The 21,513-nt window shown below is 46.2% G+C and overlaps 2 protein-coding genes across 8 annotated transcripts in view; one reads left to right on the forward strand and one right to left on the reverse strand.

Moving 5' to 3' along the window:
- Positions 1-19,021, reverse strand: part of NUP188 (nucleoporin 188) — a gene marked incomplete at its 5' end in the record, with an annotated part of 53,259 nt that extends 34,238 nt beyond the window's left edge. For 2 of the 7 annotated variants that reach the window (XM_082208174.1, XM_082208173.1), the window contains 9 exons: positions 426-637; positions 1,186-1,305; positions 1,409-1,501; positions 2,720-2,764; positions 3,652-3,732; positions 4,052-4,136; positions 5,085-5,158; positions 6,250-6,304; positions 18,909-19,021. In XM_082208174.1, coding sequence (XP_082064300.1) covers positions 426-637; positions 1,186-1,305; positions 1,409-1,501; positions 2,720-2,764; positions 3,652-3,732; positions 4,052-4,136; positions 5,085-5,158; positions 6,250-6,304; positions 18,909-19,021 — 878 coding nt within the window. Of the gene's footprint in view, positions 1-425; positions 638-1,185; positions 1,306-1,408; positions 1,502-2,719; positions 2,765-3,651; positions 3,733-4,051; positions 4,137-5,084; positions 5,159-6,249; positions 6,305-13,956; positions 13,989-14,218; positions 14,286-15,042; positions 16,322-18,908 lie in introns of those variants that run through there. The other 5 variants (XM_082208179.1, XM_082208177.1, XM_082208175.1 and 2 more) reach the window with 4 other exon arrangements.
- Positions 14,547-21,500, forward strand: DOLK (dolichol kinase). The gene is made up of 2 exons (XM_082208183.1): positions 14,547-14,567; positions 19,477-21,500. Exons 1-2 carry the CDS (start codon positions 14,561-14,563, stop codon positions 21,201-21,203), a joined length of 1,734 nt encoding a protein of 577 aa, XP_082064309.1. The 5' UTR covers positions 14,547-14,560; the 3' UTR covers positions 21,204-21,500.
- The last annotated feature ends 13 nt before the right edge of the window (positions 21,501-21,513 follow it).

Below are 21,513 nucleotides of genomic sequence, written 5' to 3' on the forward strand. Positions count from 1 at the left end.
ATATATAAATGCAATGAATAAATAAGAATAGAAGGGCATGCTGAATCAGGCCACGAGCCCCATCTAGTCCAGGATCCTGTTCTCGCAGGAGCCAACCTGTAGGGAAGCCACAAGCAGGATCTGAGCACAAGGGCACTCTTCCCTCCTGTGGCTTCCAGCAACTGATATTCAGAAGCACTGCTGCCTCCAACTGCAAGCATAGCCATCGTGACTAGTAGCCATTGATATCCCCCTCCTCTACGAATTTGTCCAATTCCCTTTTTAAAGCCAGGTCGGTGGCCATTACTGCCTCCTGCGGAAGCAAGTTCCATAGTTAAACAATGTGTTGTGTGAGGAAGGATTTTCTTTTGCCTACCCTAAATCCTCCAACAATTTGGAACATGCTTGGGGCTGCAACAGCCTTTTTGAGAGGCCCCCCCACTCACCCGATGCGCTCGACGAGATGATCCATGCTCTCATCCACCAGGTGCCTGTTGGTCTGCCGGGAGCCAAACCCCTGATCTTTGAACATTTTGGTGAAAGTCAGCAGCTCTTCTGCTGCCATCTCGAAGTAGGCATAGTAGAGGAAAATGACTTCCAGCAGCATTGACTGCTCCCGGAGGCACTGCATGAACCAGCGAGACACCTGCCGCTCGGTCTGAATAAGCAGGATCCGAATTACAATTACATGCAAACATGACGTGGGGGTTAGGGCGGGGAGAGAGAGAAAAAATAGCTTTTAAGCAACTCAATCCCATGTGGATTTTGGTCATCATCATCATCATTTTATTTGTATGCCGCCTTTCCAAAGTTAAAACAATGTTCAAGGCGGCTTACAACATGACAAGATTTACATAATTACCAACATAACAAAAGTTATAAACAATAAATAAAACACATCAAAAGGTACACAACCAAATGGAAAACATTTCCACATAAATCATAAAATCTAAAACTAATAATACAACATTAATATCAATAACAATTTAAATGACATAAATAAAAAATAAAAGCTGGGGCTAATTTATTCCTTTATTTCTGAAAATGTATATACTGCTTGGTTCTAAAAGCAAAAACAACCCTTTAAAATGATTTACAAAATGAATGAAATAATGAAATTACCAGCAAAAAAAGTTATAAACCACTATTTTAAAACATTCAAATAATGAAAGTCAGAAATACAAAAAGCTGGAAGGAACAAAATACCATTAGGCTTCCGTGGGTCTCCCATGTGGGTGCTTCGGATTGGTACAGCTCCTCAAACTGCTTCCGGTAATTAGGAACCAGCTCCTTATCCAGTTTTTCCACACAATGAGAATACTGGGCCTTTTATAAAGCAAAATAATTTGATTAAGAGCACCACCAGGGACAGATTTATTTTAATGTTTCTATTGTGCGGAGAACCAGGAAATAAAAGCCCAATACCCACCATGTAAGGGTGTCTCTCATCCTGGAAATATGTGAGAAGCTGGAGGACACAGCGCAGGATACAGATCCGCTCTTCATAGTAGTAGTCAGCAAGCTGTGGAAATATATGTCACCCCACGTTAACACTAGTAGCTGCATTTTGATTTTAGATGACCTCCCCTACATCCTTCTATTAATTTTCTACTAAATACAATGGTACCTTGGGTTACAGACACTTCAGGTTACAGACACTTCAGGTTACAAAATCCACTAACCCGGAAGTAGTACCTCGGATTAAGAACTTTACCTCAGGATGAGAACAGAATTCGTGCAGTGGCAGCGGGAGGCCCCATTAGCTAAAGTGGTACCTCAGGTTAAGAACAGTTTCAGGTTAAGAACGGACCTATGGAATGAATTAAGTTCGTAACCAGAGGTACCACTGTAGTCAATTCTTTCCCTTAACCCCAAGTGTTCTGGGTTATAAAACATGGCTAGGGAACCTGTGGCTTTCCAGATGTTGTTGGACTCTAGTTCCCATCATCCCTGACTGTATGGCCAACCTGCTTGGATCTGATGGGAGTTGTTGTCGCTAAAATATTCCCCAACCTTTCTATTAAAGGTCCTAGAATGTCATCAATTTCTTCAACTCACTCTACTTAAAGGGACCTTCCACTGAAAATCTTAAGTCTTCTGATCTTGTCCCTTAAGACTGTGGCATTTTAAAATACACGCGCGCGCACACACACACACACACACACACACCCAGCATGTTTATCCATTAAAACATTTACTTAGTGCTGGTGGGGAGATATACTTTTTTAGAAGACTCCCTTATTTTAACACCTGTTCTGAAGCGAAAGGGCTTTATGACTGCTCCAAGGACAATTACAGTAGTACCTCTGGGTGTGAACGGGATCCGTTCCGGAGCCCCGTTCACATCCAGAAGCGAACGCAACCTGTGTCTGTGCGGGTCGCGATTCGCTGCTTCTGCGCATGACGTCATTTTTACCATCTGTGCATGCATGAGCTGCGAAACCCGGAAGTAACGCGCTCCGTTACTTCCAGGTCGCCGCAGTGTGCAATCCAAAAATACTTGTCCCGAAGCTACTTCAACCCGAGGTATGACTGTAATATGCTACACATCTGGATGATGAGGTGGGAGGGAGGCAGCTTTGTGACTGTCACAAGTGCCAGCAAATCCACATCCATTGTAGTCATCACCACCACAGCTCCTCGAGTTGCAAGGACCATCAGCAGATTCCCCATCTATCTGCAGAAAAGCAGTGTGTAGAAATGACCATCCAAAATAAGATTGCAGCATCAAGTTACTGACCTTCAGTATCAAAGCCTGACTCTGCCTTTCGTCTTCCAGAACAGCCTATGCAGAACCATAATAAAAGTAACATAAAGTAACTGATAACCATTAACAGCATCATAAAATAGCTTGTGGCATGAAACAAAATCTCATGTATACTGGAAGCACTGCAAGGGAATTTGGTTATCATTCCCCACCCCACCATCCTCCGGATTTCAAGCTTCAAACTTAGCTCACTTAAAAATGTTTATTAGTGCATTTAAAATTGTTACCAAGAACTAGCTTACTGTTAAATTCAACAGGACCTATTTTTAGAACACAAAAGAATATAATAAGAGCCCTGCTGGATCAGGCCTTTGGCCCAACAGCATCCTGTTCTCACAGTGGCCAACCAGATGCCCCAATGGGAAGCCCACAAGCAGGACCCAAGTGCAAGAGCACTCTTCCCACCTGCAGTTTTCAGCAACTGGTATTGAGAATCATTAGTGCCTCTGACCATGGAAGCAAGGGCATAGTCATTAAAGCCATCAATGGCTACTTGCCACATCTCCTTCATTGCTATGTCTAATCCTTTTTTAAAGCTGGTGGCTAAAGCTGGTGGCCATCACGGTTGCCTGAAGGCAGTGTGCACAGCAGACCGGGGCCCTCCAAGGGTTTTGGACTATAACTCCCATCAGCCCCAGACAGCACAGCCATATGATGCAGAGGCTGATGGGAGCTGTAGTCCAAAATGTCTCGAGGGCCCTCAAGTTAGGAAAAGACTTAATGAAATTCACTTTAAGGAGATTGCTAGCATGGCTAATGTAGCCAAGAAGTTAGGCCTTACCCAACTTTGCAGCATCACACAGAGAAAGGGATTAGCAGATTCCCAGCTACACAGACCCATCTGTAGCAACATATGTCAACATAAACACTGAAGATAGATCCCCACACAGCTGAAAATTACCAACCTTTAATGAGTCTCTGGTCCCCCTATAATCTTCTTGAAGAAAACACTGTAACAGCTGCACGCTTTGCTCTTCATCCAAACCCTGGAGTAACACACACATTCAGCCAGCTTCCGTTAAGGGGTGGGCGCATTCAATACACCTCCTTTGGACAATTTTTTTTTTAAGGAGAGTACAGCAAATTAAATTTGTCCCCATTAGCTCTCAAGGCTTCTGTGAAGTATCGTGCTTCCAAATTATGCTGAGTCAAATCTCAAACCCCACCAGAAACTACTGCCATTCAAATAGGGAATTAGATGGTGATAACTCTCTTTCTTGCATTCCTCCCACCACTTCTGCCCAGAGGAAAGCTTATCAGGAAATAACAAAGGAAGCAACAGAGCTGCCTGTTACACCTACTCACCAAGAACTTGCTGGTTCTCAGACCCAACTCCTTCAGCGGAGCAGCAACATTTTTGTCAGCTTTCACTTTCTCGGCCGAATTTGCACTGCAGATTTTATTATTATTATTAAAAAGTTAACTTGTGGTAATGAAAAGTCACAAAAGCTTTTTGTTCATAAAGCAAAACAAGCATGAAATTTAGACATAACAGCTGTATTGTGAAAACTATTTCCTCCCCTCTGAAGGACTTACAAGGACTAAGCTTTATCAACTAGGCACTGGAAATGTTACCCAACTAGCTCAAGCCCTTGAAACAAGGTATAAAAACTTCATCTGACTTATTTGAAATTAAGAACATAAGAGAAGTTCTACCAGTTCTAGCCAAGCACACATTTAGTCCGACATGCCAATTCCAATTGTAGCCAATCAGAAACCCCAATTTCTATGGGTTTTTGGTGGTCACAGCTGAGCTATTTCATGCTGTTGCCTCCCCTGCAACTGAAGTTCTGTGCTAGACTGCCTCTGAACTTGGAAGTTCCATTTAGCTGCCATGGGTGACATTTAAGCTATCACATCACCAATCCTCCACAAGTATTTTTGTAAAATAATCAGCATATTATCTTCCAGCACCCCATCTTTCCACACACTGAATGAAATAAAAGCCATAAGGATTCTCAAAAAGCCTCCAGAGTATGTGGTAAAGAACATGGCTCTATGTCATCATTTTGACGCTCCTATTTGGTTTAGCTATTTTCTGTTCCCGCTGAAAATTTTCAATTAAAGATTTATTTTTTGAAGAGTCTGGTTCTGCCATCAGCACTGAAGGGGGTTGGACTAGATGACCCTCGTGGTTCCTTCCAACTTTACATTTCTATGATCTGTTCCAATAACAGATCTTTGACAATATAGCACCTACATAGCCAATTAGTAGGTTTTACTCATTTTTAATAGCTTGTAAATGTCTCAGATATGCTTTTATTTCAGTTTTTCATTTCAGTGGATCTACTGAGCTGGATGCAAGCCTTGATAAATAATAATTAATAAATTACTGTACCTGGGTGGCTTGTAGTAAGAAAGCCCTTCGAGCAGCCTCCGCCAGTGTTTATTCAACTCTTCCTCAATCTGAGCCTAGAAAAGACCAAAATAATAGCAAATACATCATTCTCCATGCTTGAAACTTAAAAAGGAACATGCTTGTTTCCACTATCATGTGCAAAGCCTGACAAGAGCAAAAAGGAATATCATAATCACCTATGGTTTAGATTCCAGCATAAGCAGAACACAATCATTCCTGATTATCAGCCATGGTGGGTGGGGCTAATGGGAGTTATAGTCCACAATATCTGGAGGGCACCATGTGGCACCCCCCCACAACCTAGCATTCAAATTACAGTATACATAACAGAATCATCCCTGACCATTGGGCTATACCAATGGAATGGATAGGGTTGTAGTCCAGAACTTCTGCAGGGAATCACTGATTTACAGTTTGAATTCTTCTATTAAAAAAAGATAAAATTATAATAAAAAGAAAAGAAACTTGTTTTTGTTTTGCCTTGAGGTGGAAGAAGACAGAATCTGGGCATGTTCAGCTCACAATCAGGGACTCCTTCCTTAGGGGTTGGGGAATAAGGGAAGCAGGGAAGCAGGCCGCTCTACTAAACGGCCTCAGCCCAGTATACCTGAAGGAGCATCTCCACCCCCATCATTCGGCCCAAACACTGAGGTCCAGCTCTGAGGGCCTTCTGGCGGTTCCCTCACCGTGAGATGTGAGGTTACAGAGAACCAGGCAGAGGGCCTTCTCGGTAGTGACACCTGCCCTGTAGAACGCCCTCCCATCATATGTCAAGGAAATAAACAACTATCTGACTTTTAGAAGACAACCGAAGGAAGCCCTGTTTAGGGAAGTTTTTAATGCTTGATATTTTATTGTGCTTTTAATTCTGTTGGGAGACACCCAGAGTGGGCGGAATATTATTATTATTATTATTATTATTATTATTATTATTATTCCAGGCGAGATAGCCTGTCTACACCAAAAACCAATCTACACAAGCGTGCAGCATAAGGAAGAACAAATATTACATGGAAAGTGAACAATATGGAAAAATCCTCTCTGTATACATGTTTCAGGGATAGAGGCTACACAGTGATGATGGCAGACATCCCACAAAAGCATCCCCAACAAAAAAGAGGTGGCAAACCCATCCTCTACTTACTGGTTCTCTCAGAGCTGATCTGCCCAACAGAATGGTCCACAGTTCTCTGCTGCTTCTAGAAAAAGAATGTATTTTGAAAGAGAAAGAACTGTATCTGTTTTGCTTCTTTTATGTCTTTTTTATTGTATCTATTTACTTATATATACAATATTTATACACTGCTGTATCATAAACATATATTACAGCTGTTTACATCATTAAAGCATGAAACCAACAGTAACATCATAAAAAGTTAAAAACAAGTTAAAGGAAATGGAATTTTTAAAAAATCAATAGACCATTGTAGGATCTGCAAAGGCTTAGTGGAGTAGAAAAGTTTTCAGCAGCCATTTAAAAGTTGGCACAGAAGGTGTCTGTTAAATCTCTATTGGCAGGGTATTCCACAGGACTGGGCTGATGACACTAAATAAGACTTGATTTCTCACTGTTGTCAAACAAGCGTCACCGAATGACCAAGGACACTGCTGAAGTGATCAATCTGGAGTATAAGGGTTCAGGAGATTCCTACAATATCCTAGACCAGGGGTCTGCAACCTTTAAGACAAAAAGAGCCACTTGGACCCGTTTCCGAAGGAAAAAAAACACCTGGGAGCCGCAAAACCATTGTGACATTTAAAGCATGCGCGCCGCTGCCCTCTGATCTGACAGCGGGTGGGAAGGTGACGTTGGGACGGTGCGTGACTAACGCATGCACCGCCCCCATGCGACATCACAGCCAGTACAGGGCCCGCCACAGTGGGGAGTGTCGGGGCGCACAATGCGCCTCTTCCCCTCGCTAGTATCTGCCCCGGAGCCGCGGCAAAGGTGTAAAAGAGCCACGTGCGGCTCCGGAGCCGCAGGTTGCAGACCCCTGTCCTAGACCTAAGATGTTCAGTGTTTTGTAAATCAATACAAGAACATTGAACCTGGTTCAGTAGCAGATGGGCAGCCAGTACAGCTTTTTGAACACTAGTGTCACATGGACTTACCATATTTTTCGCCCTATAGGACGCACTTTTCCCCCTCCAAAAATGAAGGGAAAATGTGTGTGCATCCTATGGGGCGAATGCAGGCTTTTGCTGAAGCCTGGAGAGCTAGAGGGGTCGGTGCGCACCGACCCCTCTTGCTCTCCAGGCTTCAGGAAGCTATCCCCCAAGCCCGGCAAGCTCCGCTTCCCAACCCAGCCTCTTATCTCCTTTGCAGTTCGATGGGGGGGGGGGAATGGCGCCGTGTCCTACTTCGGAGTGAGTGTGTGTGGCCAGTGCCAGCGAGGAGACCCAAGTTAGGCAGAGGCTTTCCGCGGGGCGGAGGCAGAGAGAGAGAGAGAGAGAGAGAGAGAGACACCGAGGAGTGCGCTCTTCCGACAGAGCTCCCGACCCACAAGCAGGCAGCTCCGGAGTCCCCACGAGCGCACACACAAACACGCCTACGGCCAGAGACGCGTCTGCCCGCACAAGCCTTAGTCAACACCCGCGACGGAGAGAGAGGGAGAAGCAGAACTGCGCCGGTGTGTGTGCCATAAAAAGTGTCCCCCCCTTTCCAGACTTCTTTCTTTTAAAGTTTAAAGAGCACGCTACATAAATCTGCAGGTCAGGTTCTTGCGCTTGTCTAGGGGCCCGAAATCACAGAGAGCTGCAGCTGCTGCTGCTTCCGAGGCAGGGGCAGTAAGGGAGATGGGGGCGAAAGGAGGCAGGTGACAGATCCATTTCCCCCACTACTGCCACCAGCACGGTGGAACCAAACTGCGTTATGATTTTAAAACCTTACGTAAATGCCCCCACCCCCGCGTTAGCGGAGGAAAACATATTTGAAGAGGGTGGGGATGGGGAGGGGGGGCACTTGCTTCCCCAGACACAGGTGAGTTCTTGCAAAAGAATGGGAGGAGGAGATGAGAGCTTGCACTCCGGTTCCTTAGCCATCGTCTTTACGCAGAGTAGAAGCCACCCAAATGTCTCCCCATGAAGACCAGCCTTCAAAACGGGCAACCTTAATTTCTCCTTGGGTGGCGGGGTGGGAAGGATGCAGCGCCTCAAGTTCTCTCCCCCCCCCCGCCGCCCCAACCTTACACAGGCTGAAGTGTTTTCATCTGTTGCAAATGGCCCGGGCGAGGCTGGGAGACTTTACAAAATGCAGCTCCAGCCTCTTCCTCGCTCGGACAAAGTTTCAGCTTTATTTAGAGGCAGAAGCAGAACATCCCAAGTCCAGCCCCGAGGAAAAGGGGGGGTAACTCAACCAGTCAGCAACCCCCGCTTCCTTTCGCCCGCCTTTTTGTGTATCTTGTGTTTGCGTGAGGATGGTGGCTCCATCAGGGGCTGCTTCGGCCGCCAGCTTCCTTGCCCTCTTCGCTATATCGGAGGGTTTAAGCCCCCCACCCATCCTCCAATCCTTGTCTTGAATGCAAACTCCCCCTACCCTCCCAAAAACTATGCCTGAGCTTCGCAACATCTGGGGAGGGGAGGATGAGAGGGAGAGAGAAAGGGCGCGTTCACGAGGACTACAAAGTTGCAAATATGGCTCCCCAGTCACCCTCGCCTGATCCGCTACAAGGAGGCAATGAAAACTGGTGATCGCCCTCCCTCTGGGACCCGTTCTGGAGGCTGGGGTCGGGGGAAGCTCGGGCTTCCCCCTCCCCCAGCCGCACAAGCTCCCAGAGCGATGCTGAAGCTGCCCACAGCTTCAGCATCGTTCTGGCTCCCGTTCTGGGGGCTGGGGTCGGGGGAAGCTCGGGCTCCCCTGCCCCAGCCCCGCGCCTGGGGGGGGGGAAATAATTTATTTCCCCTTTATCCCCCCCCCAAATCTATGTGCATCCTATGGGCCGGTGCGTCCTATAGAGCGAAAAATACGGCAGCCAGAAATTTTCATCAGTAATCTGGCTGCAGCATTCTGCAGCAACTTGAGCTTCCAAACCAGACCAAAGGGCAGCCCCACATACAACACCCTACAGCAGGCATGTCCAAAGTCCGTTTTGGGGGCCTAATCCGGCCCGCTGGTCAGTTTAATCCAGCCCCTGTGGCAGTTTATTTCCTGGGGTAAAATTCTAAAAAAATAAATAAAAAAATTTTGACAACTTCAACCCCCAAAAATGGTCAACAACTTTAGTCAGCCCTTTGGTAGGCCCTCACGGTCCTTCACTTCATCAAATCTGGCCCTCTTTGAAAAAAGTTTGGACACCACTGCCCTACATTAATTCAGCCTCGAGGTTACTAATGCATGAACTATCGTGGCCAAGCTATCCCTGTCCAGGAATGGTTGTGGTTGGCAAACCGGATGAAGCTGATAAAAGGCGCTCCTAGCCACAAAGGATACTTGGGCTTCAAGTGGCAAAGATGCAACCAGGAGTACCCCCAAACTATGCACTTGCTCCTTCAGAGGGAGTACAACCCCATCCAGAGCAGGTACCTTGCCAACTTCCCAAACCTGGGAACCAGCCACCCAAAGAGCCTGAGTCTTCCCAGGATTCAAAAACAGTTTAACTGGCCATCATCCAGTCCACCACTGCATCCAGACACAGGTTCAAAGCTTTCAGTCTTTCCTGATTCAGATGTTAAGGAGAGGTAGAGCTGCGTGTCATCCCTGCCTACTGGTGACACCTCACGGCAGTATGTGGAACCCCATAGCACAAATGCCAGGGGCCAAGGAGCACTAACCCAGTGCTACTTTCTGGTCATCACCTTGAAGATAGAAACAGAACCACTCTAATACAGTGACGCCACAATGCCCATCTCACTAAATCAGTTCAGGAGGATACCATGGTCAATGGTATCAAAAGTTGCTGAGAGATCAAGATGCAACAGAATCACACTCTCTCTGTTCCTCTCAGATAAGCAAGCTATTCGCCAAATGGCCCCTTAAACCTAGGTTAAAAGTGCAACAACGACATGTCTAGTCACCATTTCCCCCTAAAGACAGTGAAGCAAAAAATGAATTGTGTATAATGTAATATATTTTACAATTCAGTCACTCATTTTACCAATTACAGTAATCCTTTTTCTTAGAATCCGTTTTCTTAGAAACACAATTCACATGAGTGACACATTTTAATATCACATTAGCAATTGTTAACTGGACACCACAAACATAAATGGGGCTGAGCCTCAGCAATAGTGGACAACCATAAGTCATTTGAATAATTAAAATTTATAAATATCAGTATATATGTGTGTATTACATAAAATATTGTGCTAGATTTGTATACAACACTGCTTTAAATGACAATAATATACTATGTATTACTTGTGCTAAATCCATAACCACTATTATCACTACAGTAGTGTGTAACACTAATTTGCTAAGAGTACTGTCCAATTTGTTATGAGTACTGTGACAAGGAGAAAAAATCTGAAGTTTGTTACAAAAGGTGAATGAATAAATAGAACATACATGTTTTATTTTGTTTATACAATAAAAATATTGGTATCATACTTTAGTTTTCAAAATAGTCTTAAGTTTTTATTTTTAAAATTTGGCCTTCTATTGAGCATTGGAGCTCCAGGGAGGGAAATCATGATACAAATATGCAACAACAAGCAGCAAATAAATGGAGTTTCACAACTCTCAGTAAAACACATACAGGTAAAACTCGAAAAATTAGAATATCGTGGAAAAGTTCATTTATTTCAGTAATTCAACTTAAAATGTGAAACTAATATATGAGATAGACTCATGACATGCAAAGCCAGATATGTCAAGCCTTTATTTGTTATAATTATGATGGTTATGGCGTACAGCTGATGAAAACCCCAAATTAACAATCTCAGAAAATTAGAATATTAAATGCTATCAGCAAAACAAGGATTGCAAATAGATCAATGTTAGACCTCTGAGAAGTAGAAGCATACATACCGTATTTTTCGCCCTATAGGACGCACCGTCCCATAGGACGCACCTAGTTTTTTTTGGGGGGAAATAAAGAAAAAAAATTATCCCCCCCAGCCGCGGGGGAAGCCCGAGCTTTTAAAAACGCACCCACCGTAGTTTTTAGAGGAGAAAAGGATATCTGCCCGAAGCGCAGGGCGCTCTGCTTCAGCAGTAGAGAAAATACAGATAGGGGTCTTGGCAGCAGCTCACCTTCGCACCCCCTCAAGAACCCCCAATTTGTCCTGTGCCTCCTAAATGGCTGCCCTGAGCTGATCCCTAAAAAAGCCCAGCCCACTCGTACTCACCCCAAAGCCAAGGCTTTGTATTACCCCTCCCCCAAAACCCAATTCAAAACACCCTACATGTAACCCCCCAAACCGTGCCTCTGATCTCTCATTTTCCCCCCCCCAACCCCCTTGCCCCAAAAAAGAGGGTTCAGACCCCCCTCCTCATCTGGAGGCAGCACCTTCCCTCCTCCACACCCCCTCTATTTAGATCCCTAAACTTACCTAACTCCCCCCTCCCGCCAGAAGATAAAAAAATGCCCCTTTCCAGGAGGAGGAGGAGCAAGAGGTGCTCCCCACCCCGAAAGAGCCCCCTCCCCTAATCAAGCCCCCTCCCGCCCTGTCCTCCCTCCCTCCCCTCGGGGATAATCTCATCCCTCCTTCGCCTCCTTCCCCGATGCAGCTCTAGGGGGGGGAGTCCGAGGGAGGGGGGAGGGAGGAGGAAAAGGGAGGGGGGAGAAGAAGAAGAAAACAGGGGAGGGAGAAGGGGAGGCAGGCCCCTGCAGAGGAGGCCGGTCTCCGCGCTGCGCCACAGCAGCAACAACAGAAGCAGCCGCCTTTCCGCTCGCCTTCCCTCCTTGCCTGTCAGCGCCAGTCCCAGGCGCCGCCTCCTTCCCCTTCTCCGCCTTCCCTCCCCTCAGTGCCCCACAGGCTTCGCCCACCCCCGCTGCCTTCCCCTCTGTCCCGCCGCATGCGGGACAGCAGCCGCCTCAGCCTCCTCCTTCTCCCGCCCTCCTTGTGGCAGCGTCGGTGTCTTCCCCTCAGGCAACAACATGGAGGCGGGAAGGACAGCGGGCGCCGGGCGGTTTGAACTGCACCCGCCCGCCCCGTTTCTCCCTCCCTGCCTGCTTGAGCGCTGAACAACGGGGTGTGGAATGCAGGCAACTCTCCGCTAGGCGCGGGAGCCCAACACGGGCTCCCGTGCCTTGCAGAGAGCTGCGCGAAGTCTGGGCCTTCGGCATGCAGGCAACTCTCCGCAAGCCGCGGGAGCCCGGCGCGGGCTCCCACGGCTTGCGGATAGCTTCCTGAAGCCTGGAGAGTGAGAGGGGTCGGTGCGCACCGACCCCTCTCGCTCTCCAGGCTTCAGCGAAAGCCTGCATTCACCCCATAGGACGCACACACATTTCCCCTTCATTTTTGGAGGGGAAAAAGTGTGTCCTATGGGGCGAAAAATATGGTATGTACTCAGTTTGGGCCCCTTTTGCATCAATTACTGCCTCAATGCAGCGTGGCATGGATGCTATCAGCCTGTGGCACTGCTAAGGTAGACCAGGATGCTTCAATAGCAGCCTTCAGCTCTTCTGCATTCTGCAGGTTTTGGTACTTTTGGCAGTGTGAAGCACCACTTTAGCTAATGGGGCCTCTTGCTGCTGCCGTGCCGCTGGAGCACGATTTCTGTTCTCATCCTGAAGCAAAGTTCTTAACCTGAAGCACTATTTCTGGGTTAACAGAGTCTGTAACCTGAAGCGTATGTAACCTGAAGCGTATGTAACCCGAGGTACCACTGTGTGTATATATGTGTGTGTGTGCGCACGCGTGCACACTCTTAACCTAGGCTTAAGGGGCCATTTGGTGAATAGCTTATATATCCAAGTTTCTAACACTGCCCCAAGTACAGTTACTTCTACACACAGCACACTTATGTACATTGCCAATATGAACATCCCATTCCTGTGCACCTGAAGAAAATGTAGCCCAAAGTGACCAAGAAACAGCTTCCTAAAATCCTATTTAAATCAACCTTTAACTCAGTACCTTACTTAGATTTTAAAGACTGAGACATAGCTCAGTGCTTACAGTTTCTGTCTGGCGCACAGAAAGGCAAAGGTTAATCCCCAGCAGCCTCTCCAGGTAGGCCTGGGAAGGTCCCCTGTCTGAAACTCTGGAGTGGCTGCCAGTCTGTGTAGGCAATACTGAGCTAGAAGAGCCAATGGTCTGACTTGGTATACGGCAGTTTCCCCTGCCCTCTGTTTAACTGTGCACTTTATTTAAGACCATGAGGACTAGAACCTTCTTTTACATTTAGGTGAATGCATATAGCTCAGTGGCAGAGCATCTTATTTGCATGCAGAAGGTCCCAAGTCCAATCCCCAGCTGCATCTCCAGGTAAGGTTGGGGGAAAGACCCTGTCTAAAAACCTGGAGAGTGGCTGCTGCCAGCCAGTGTGGGCAACACTGAGCTAGATGGACCAAAGGTGCAACTCAGTAAAAAGAAGTGGTGTGTCTTCCAAGGAAGGGCCATAGCCCAGTGACTGAAGCATCTGCTTGGCATGCATGTTTCCCAGGTTCAGTCCCAAACAGCATCTCCATGTACCACTTTCAACATCCCCTGACAGGAACCCCAAAGAGCCACTACTTCCGGTCAGTGTGGGCAGCACCAAGCTAGATGGGTCAATGGGCTAACTCATGAGAATGCTGCTTCCTATTCATTTATTTAATTTCACAAGATTTATACACTGCTGGGTTCTTTAAAAGAAAAAAACCCTCAAAGCAGTTTACAAAAAAGATAAAACAAGAAAATCAAGAAAAATCAACAACCCTGCTTTGAAACAAACAAAAGTTAGAAGACTTAAACAGATTAAAATTACCTCAACTTTCTAAGCATGAATCCAACTAGCTTCTAATTGCGGGTATGACCCTATTAAAACGACTAAAACCAACCACATGCATTCATTCAAAGGGGCCGTCTTTGGAGTAGGGCTAAGCTCTGGCCCAACAATCTCCCTTCTCGGGCCGATTTAGCCACAATTTAAAATAAAATCATTTTATTTCATTTTGAAACTGCACGATCTTTCTCTCCCCTCGCCCTCACCCAGTCAGTCGCTCCTCGCAACGCGCGCCTTCCCTTACCTCGCGCACAGCCCCCCAGTCGCCATCTTGCCTCTTCCCCTGCCCCACCCCCTTTCCCACGTGATATTCTCCCTCCCAAAATCAGCCAATCCATGAGCTAGAAAGGGAGAAAGAAGAAGGTGGAGCGAACGGCTAGAGCGCCTCTTTCCCGCTGTCCGCGAGTCACGTGACACAAGGCCCTTCTCTCTCTCTTGCCTCTTCTTGCCCCAGTGGTGGGGGGAGGAAGCGTGAGGGGCGCAGGGTGAGGGAGGCGACGTGACGTGTTGTGCGTAGCACGTCGACAAGATGGCGGCGCCCAGTAGGGTGAGTTTATTACCGAAGAGGGATCAGCTGGGTGAGGCAATGGAAGGTTTGTGGAGGCCTGTTGAGGTTGCAGCTGGGTATAAATATTTTTAATGCATTTCTTTATTTGGCTTATTAATATTATTTATATATTTAGATTTGATAAATTAAATGTGTTTGCCAGAGCCAAGGTAGCCCAGTGTAGGGTGCTGAATGCAGAAAGGTAACCGATCGCGCAGTGAGGCAACCTGACGCCACCCTGGAGTTCATGTTTGTTGTGTTATTTGCTATTTGCTTATTACTGTTCTATATTAATATTATTCATTTAATTTCCGCTTTATATTTTTAAGGGGGGAATCTCAAAGTGACTTACAATACATGAAGACAGCAATCTAGAATAAAACATTACTGAAGGAAGTCAGATATAAAGTATACATTGAAAGAGACATAACTAGCAGGAAACCAAGCTATTATCTTAAAGATTTCAAAATAAAACATTACAAAGGAGGTCAAGTACAGAATCCATCAGATGTGTTACTTACATGTTATGCAAAGGTCTCCAAGCACCTAATGGCATCTTTAGAAACATAAATACAAACACCTTTCATGTATCGTTAAAAGTAGAACAAAGTAGCCTTCCTCCCTCTCAGTAAATGGCAATGGGAAGCGTTGGCAGCACACCAGTAATTAACAATGGTTCCCATGGACTCATTTAAGTGTGCAAAAGTCGTTCTGCCCTCACAGTAACCTTGTGAGATAGGCTCAGTTGTTTTCTCTGCTGCTATACAGAATGTTGATGCAAATTTTAAAATGGGATAATATTCTTAAGCAACTTTGTGGGGAGAGGGGATAGAGAGGTGTATTCTTATTGTTGCTGCTGTTTGTTTTTTTACTGCATATTGAGGAGGCATAGAAAATAAAGGTGATATTTGGGTGTGAAAGTAGAAATGTGAAAATGGGTCAAGGCAGGTATTACCACTGATTTTTTAATCTCATTCTAAACCACCATCTCAAGGCAATAAGGTAACTAAAAACAGCAAATACTTATAGAACAAAACTAAATTTCTAACAAGTGGACACTCACAGTAAAGACCCATTTATCCAGCTGGAAAAGCCTGCCAGACCAAAAATGCCTGCAATTGTTTCTGAAAAGTGCAAATAGTGGGTGCCTTTTGTATCTCACTGTGGCCGCTGCTTCATTACGGTTGTAGGAGGGGTAGATATGGGTAGGTCTGTGACTGATTTAAATGGATTGCATAAGACTGTTTTTGAGGGAATTATTGGGAGTGAACACAACTTAATTCTATGGTAGATAGCAGGGTTTGAGGACTGGTGAGCTAGATCCTCATTCCACCCCACGGGTGGGCGACTTTTCAGGTTGGTGGAACTGCCTACCTGTCAACCATTTGGTGCCACTGTGACATCAGGTGACGCAACTTCAAAGGAAAGAACTAGGCATGTGCTCCTGATTCTTCCTTTTCTTAGTCTGCAGTCCTGCTTGAACTTGAGACAGGCCTTCAAAGGAAGATCCAATGGGGATTGTCTGTGCTAAACAGTGGGTCCTTTGGCACCAAATTCCGCTTGCCAAGGAGTGAGCAGGAGTGCAATTGTTCCTTTGTGGTTACATGTGAGACATTTGTTGTGGGGCAAATGGCCATGGCTTGGGGTGGGGAAGCTTTAAAAGCTAAATTAGAGCTTGTTTGCAGAAAGTTCTGCATGCCTAGTGTAGGGTGGTTGTGTGCTTAGATTTCCCCTCTAAGCCTGTTTCAGGTGTTCAGGATGTGTAACTCTCTAACTTTATCTCATTTTATTGTTAGAATTGTCCTGTGAGGTAGATTAAGCTGTGATTGACCTGCCCAAGTACATGTACCCTGCTTCATGACCTTATGACTGAGCAGGGATTTGAGGCTGGTCCTCCAACACCCAAGCTCAACAGCTTTCTCCATTATATCACACTGACCGAATGTGATAGGTAAGAAACATAGTTTTGGGAAATGCAACTGATGGATCTAGGGTTGCTAAATGCATGTGCTTAAGTCAGGGTGGTCCAACATGTGGCTCAGGGACCACATGTGATGCCTTTTTTGGTGGCCCACAACAACATTTGTTTAGGGAAGCTTATAATGTTTAATGCATTACTGTATTTTAATATTTTGTTGGAAGCCACCCAGAGTGGCTGGGGAAGCCCAGCTAGATGGGCAGGGTATAAATAAATTATTATTATTATTATTATTATTATTATTATTATTATTATTATTATATGCCCCACCCACAGCCCTTGCACTGCCTTACCTGGTGCCTCCTTACCCAGCTTTGGGAAGGAGGCGTGGGGGCTCTGATAGGGCCCTTGAAGCCTCCTGCCTCCTTCCCCAAAGCCTAGTTTGCACTTTCCCATCATTGGGAAGGAGATGGGAGGGCTTCAGGACCCTGCCAGAGTCTTAAATCTCCTTCCCAATCCCTGTGCCTTACCTAGCTTTGGGAAGGCAACATGAGGGCTAGAGGGTTGTCAGATGTTTGCCTCACTCACTTCCTGCCCCTGTGTGCAATGGGTTCTGTGTCAAAGTACTCTTGCAGCCTACTAGGCATGAAAAGTTGGACCACTCTAGCTTAAGTGTTTGATGGTTTGTGGGTGTGGGAGTGGCCAACACTCCTTGCATGTGTTATGTGGGAAACACAATCATAGCATTTGCTGCAGGGAGTATGGAGCAATCATGCAAAACCAGTTTGGGCAGAAGATTGGACATGACTTGACCTTAATTCCAGTAGGTGTACTCTTAAACAGAACTTAATTGGATGCAACACATATTATTTCTGATGTGGATGTGCCATAGATTCATGTAAGTATATCAATTTATTGTTTATGCTTTAAATAGCTATACCATCAGAATATAGGCTGCTTGCATATAAATGAAATGAAGCAAGATAAGTGGTCCCTCCCCCATCAGGGAGATGGATTTCAGTAGAAACAGAAGGAATGATTTACTCCATCCTCACAGTGAGGCAGAATTCTCTCTATCTTAAACAACCAAACCACAGTGGGTTGTATCCAGTGGTATTCCTACTCAGAGCTCAGAGTAGACCCATTGTATAGTGTTCAGATCAAGGGAAGTCCTAGGGCCTCTCTATTCTGCCATAGTCAATCACCACCTGGAGTTCTGTGGCCAGCTCTGGGCACCCTAGTTTAAGAATGATATTGACAAACTGGAGCATGTGCAGAGGAAGGCAACCAAGGTGACCAAGGGTCTGTAAACCAAGCTGTCCTGAATCCCCAGCATACATGGCAGCAAGTCCCACTGTCTTATACAGTATGTCAGGTCCAAAGTCTAGCAGTCAGGGAAAACAGTCCATTGGAAGTCCTGGAGCATCTAAGCCAAGGTCCAGCAACATGGGCAGTTAAGCAGATGTAGCCCCTCACCTGTTTCCATTTTATTTCTTGAATCCTGATTGCGGCATCTAGGCTTGACAAGCCATATGATCCTCACCTGTTCTGAGCCTACTTCAGCTGAGGAATCACACATCTCCCCACCCCCACCCCGGGTTGTGGGGCTAATGAGCTTCACCTGGGCTGTGGAGCCTTGCCTGCCTCAGCCTCCCAGAGCATACCTCCCACTGCTCACTACGCTTCAGAGCCTGCCTTGTTCATGGAGACAGAGTCCTCTCTGATTCTGTTGAGGGATCCTGCTCTTCCGGTCCCTGCACCTTGACTCCCACCCCCTTGCCATCCCGTCATCCTGTACAACTCCAATCTCTCCTTTCCCATCCCCAGCTTGCCTTGGTGGGTCCCAGTCACAGCTTGCCAGGATCCTGTTCCTCCTCCCTGTTGTCCTTGCAGTTCATGACACAAGCTTTAAGAGAAACAGTTGAGGGAGTGGGTTATATTTAGGTTGCTTAGGAGAAGACTGAGAGGTGATTTGGTAGCCATATTCAGTTATCCAAAGAGCTGTTATATAGAAGACAGAGCAAACTTCTTTTCTGCTGTTCCAGAGGGTAGGGCCTGAACAAGTTGGATACAAATTATAAGAACTGAACATTAGGAAGAACTTTCTGTTGATAGGAGCTGTTCAATAGTGGAACAAACTCCCTTGGAAGGTGGTGGGCTCTCCTTCTCTGGAGGTTTTTAAACAGAAATTGGATGGCTATCTGTCAAGGGTTCTTGCACCATGATTGCTGCATTGCAGGGGGTTGGACTAGATGATCCTTGGAGTCCCTTCCAACTCTATGACTAACTTACGTCCATTAATTTCAATGAGGCAAATCTGAGTATTTTATTTTATTTCTATACCCGAAGGTCTCAGGGGGTATCATTAGATGAGAAGGGGGTATCATTAGATGCAACCAAGTATTCTATAGCAAAGGGATAGCCAACCTGGTGCCTTCCGGGTGTTGTTGGACTATAACTCCCATTCACCTCTCTCTCTCGGCCATGCTAGCTGTGGTTGGGGTCCCTTCCAACTCTACAGTGATTCTATGATGGGTGTTCAACATCTGGAGGGCACCATGTTGGCATCTGTACATCTGCATGCAACAGGGAGAGGCAAGAGTGATTTAAACAGAATATACCAGAAGTCACGTAAACAAAGGAGTGTGCCCAAACCATATTTTATTTATCTGCACTGTGTCTTTCCTCTTATAGTTCATAACAGCTAAGAAAAACGTAATCACATAGAATGAAACCAACAGTAAAATTACCATAATAACAGGAATAAACAATTTAGAATTTACGCTTTCAGAAGGAAAAAGATTCCCTATCAATTCTAGCAAGGCAAGCAATGAGCTCCAACCACAAAAGCCCTTCCAGTATAGGAAGGTCTTAACTGCAAGGAGGGGCAGAAATTATCCTCCCTTTGCATGGAGTTCCAGAGCGTGTCAATGTTTTTATTAAACAAGAGAAGCTTTCCTTCAGTACAAGGGAAGAAGCAGATGGTGTATATAATACGCTCTTTTTTTAATGGGATGGTTTTTGCTTTCACTTCTAGGAAGGGCACTAAGATACAAGAGAGCTTTTGACAGTGAGGGAAACAGACAGACAGACAGACACACAGAGAGACCGCATTTGAAAATATTGGACCAGAACAAACAGCTGCCAGGGTTTTCTGAGCACAGGGAGCGCAACAGTCTGGCTGTCACCATGCTAAGCAAGCAACCCATCCTTGTGGAATCCCTCATCATGTTCACCATCGTGCTTTGTGTGCACAGCACAGTCTGGGATCGCTTTTCCTGGTGCGCCATTGCGCTTGCAATCCAAGCTTTCTATATCCAGTTTAAATGGGACAACCTCCTCCGCCTGGGCAGCGCTGTCTTCCAGTTTCGGGCAGGAGCAAACAGTGGCCTCTTCCCAGCTTGCATGGCTGTCCCATTGCTGGGCATTGTGATGAAGGAGAGATGCCAAGCAGCTGGTATTGTGTACTTTGAGCGTTTTGGCATCATCGTAGCGTCCACTGGCATGATCATCGCCCTGTTCCTCTCTGTGATAGCACTCGGTGTTACCAAACCTGTGCCGACAAATACCTGCATCCTCTCTGGCATTGCTGGCAGCCTGATCATCTACACCATGAAGCACTCGTTGACGGTCTCTGAAGTGATTGAGGTCCTGGAGGTCCTGCTTATCTTTGTCTACCTCAGTATGATACTGCTATACTTGCTGCCTCGATGCTTCACTCCTGGTGAGGCTCTGCTCGTCCTGACAGGAATAAGCTTCGTCCTCAATCAGCTCATCAAACGTTCTCTGAACGTAACCGAAAGCAGAGGGGACCCGATTGACTTCTTCCTCCTGGTGGTGGTGGTTGGGGTGGTTCTCCTTGGGATATTCTTCACCGCCCTCTTTTTCTTCATGGATTCTGGGACCTGGATCTCCTCCATGTTCTTTCATATGATGACGGCGGTGCTGGGTCTGGGTGTTGTCATGCCGTGGCTCTACCGCTTGATCCGGCAGAACCCCCTCTTTTGGCTCTCCCAGTTCCTCTCTCAAACACAGACCAGAGTTTATCTCCTCGCCTACTGGATCCTCCTGGCTGCTTTGGCATGCACAGTGGTTCTGTATCAAAACGCCAAGAGATCATCTGGTTCTAAGAAACACCAAGCATCAACCATAACCAGGAAATATTTCCATTTCATTGTGGTGGCAACGTACGTCCCAGGACTCATCTATGACCGCCAGCTCCTCTATGTGGCTGCTGTGGTGTGCTTGGCAGTTTTCATTCTTCTAGAGTACATCAGATACTTCACCATCAAACCCTTGGGGCACACCCTCAGGAACTTGCTCTCTCTCTTTTTGGATGAACGGGACAGTGGGCCTTTGATCTTGACTCACATATATCTTCTGCTGGGGATGTCCCTCCCTATTTGGCTGTTCCCCAGACCTTGTGCCTCAAAGGCTACTTTGCCTGGGGCTGGGGCCTTGGCCCCTTACTCTGGGGTGCTTGCTGTGGGCATTGGGGACTCAGTAGCTTCTATTTTTGGGAGCACAGTGGGGGAGATCAAATGGCCGGGGACCAAGAAGACCTTTGAAGGCACCATGATGGGCATATTTGCCCAGATCATTGCTGTTGCCATCATTCTGATCTTTGACAGTGGTGTGGATCTAAATGCCAGCTACTCCTGGATTCTGGCATCTATTAGTTTGGTTTCCCTTTTGGAAGCCTACACTACCCAAGTGGACAATTTACTTCTGCCTCTCTACCTCCAAATACTACTGATGACTTAGGGGACCTTGGCTGGGAATCTTGGCATGACCGGTGCGGGGATGGAGGCTATAGGTAGGGCAATGGCTTGAATCACTGTAGTGAATTCGCAGTATCAGGCTGTAAAGTTCCAAAAGAGGGATAACAGTGTTCAGATAATTGCTCTTGGATCAAATGAATATTTAAAAATGGACATGCAAAAGTATCTTTGTCAGCTTGTCATTTTTAATTGTGTTTTCAAAATTAGTCCAGCAACTTTAGTTCTGTTGTATTGCAGTGTTGTAAAGATAAATCAAGGAAAGGCAACGTGTCTAAGCATATTGGACTCTTTAC

This window comes from Podarcis vaucheri, assembly GCF_965113315.1.
Source record: "Podarcis vaucheri genome assembly, chromosome: Z".
In the NCBI taxonomy this organism is placed as follows: Eukaryota; Metazoa; Chordata; class Lepidosauria; order Squamata; family Lacertidae; genus Podarcis; species Podarcis vaucheri.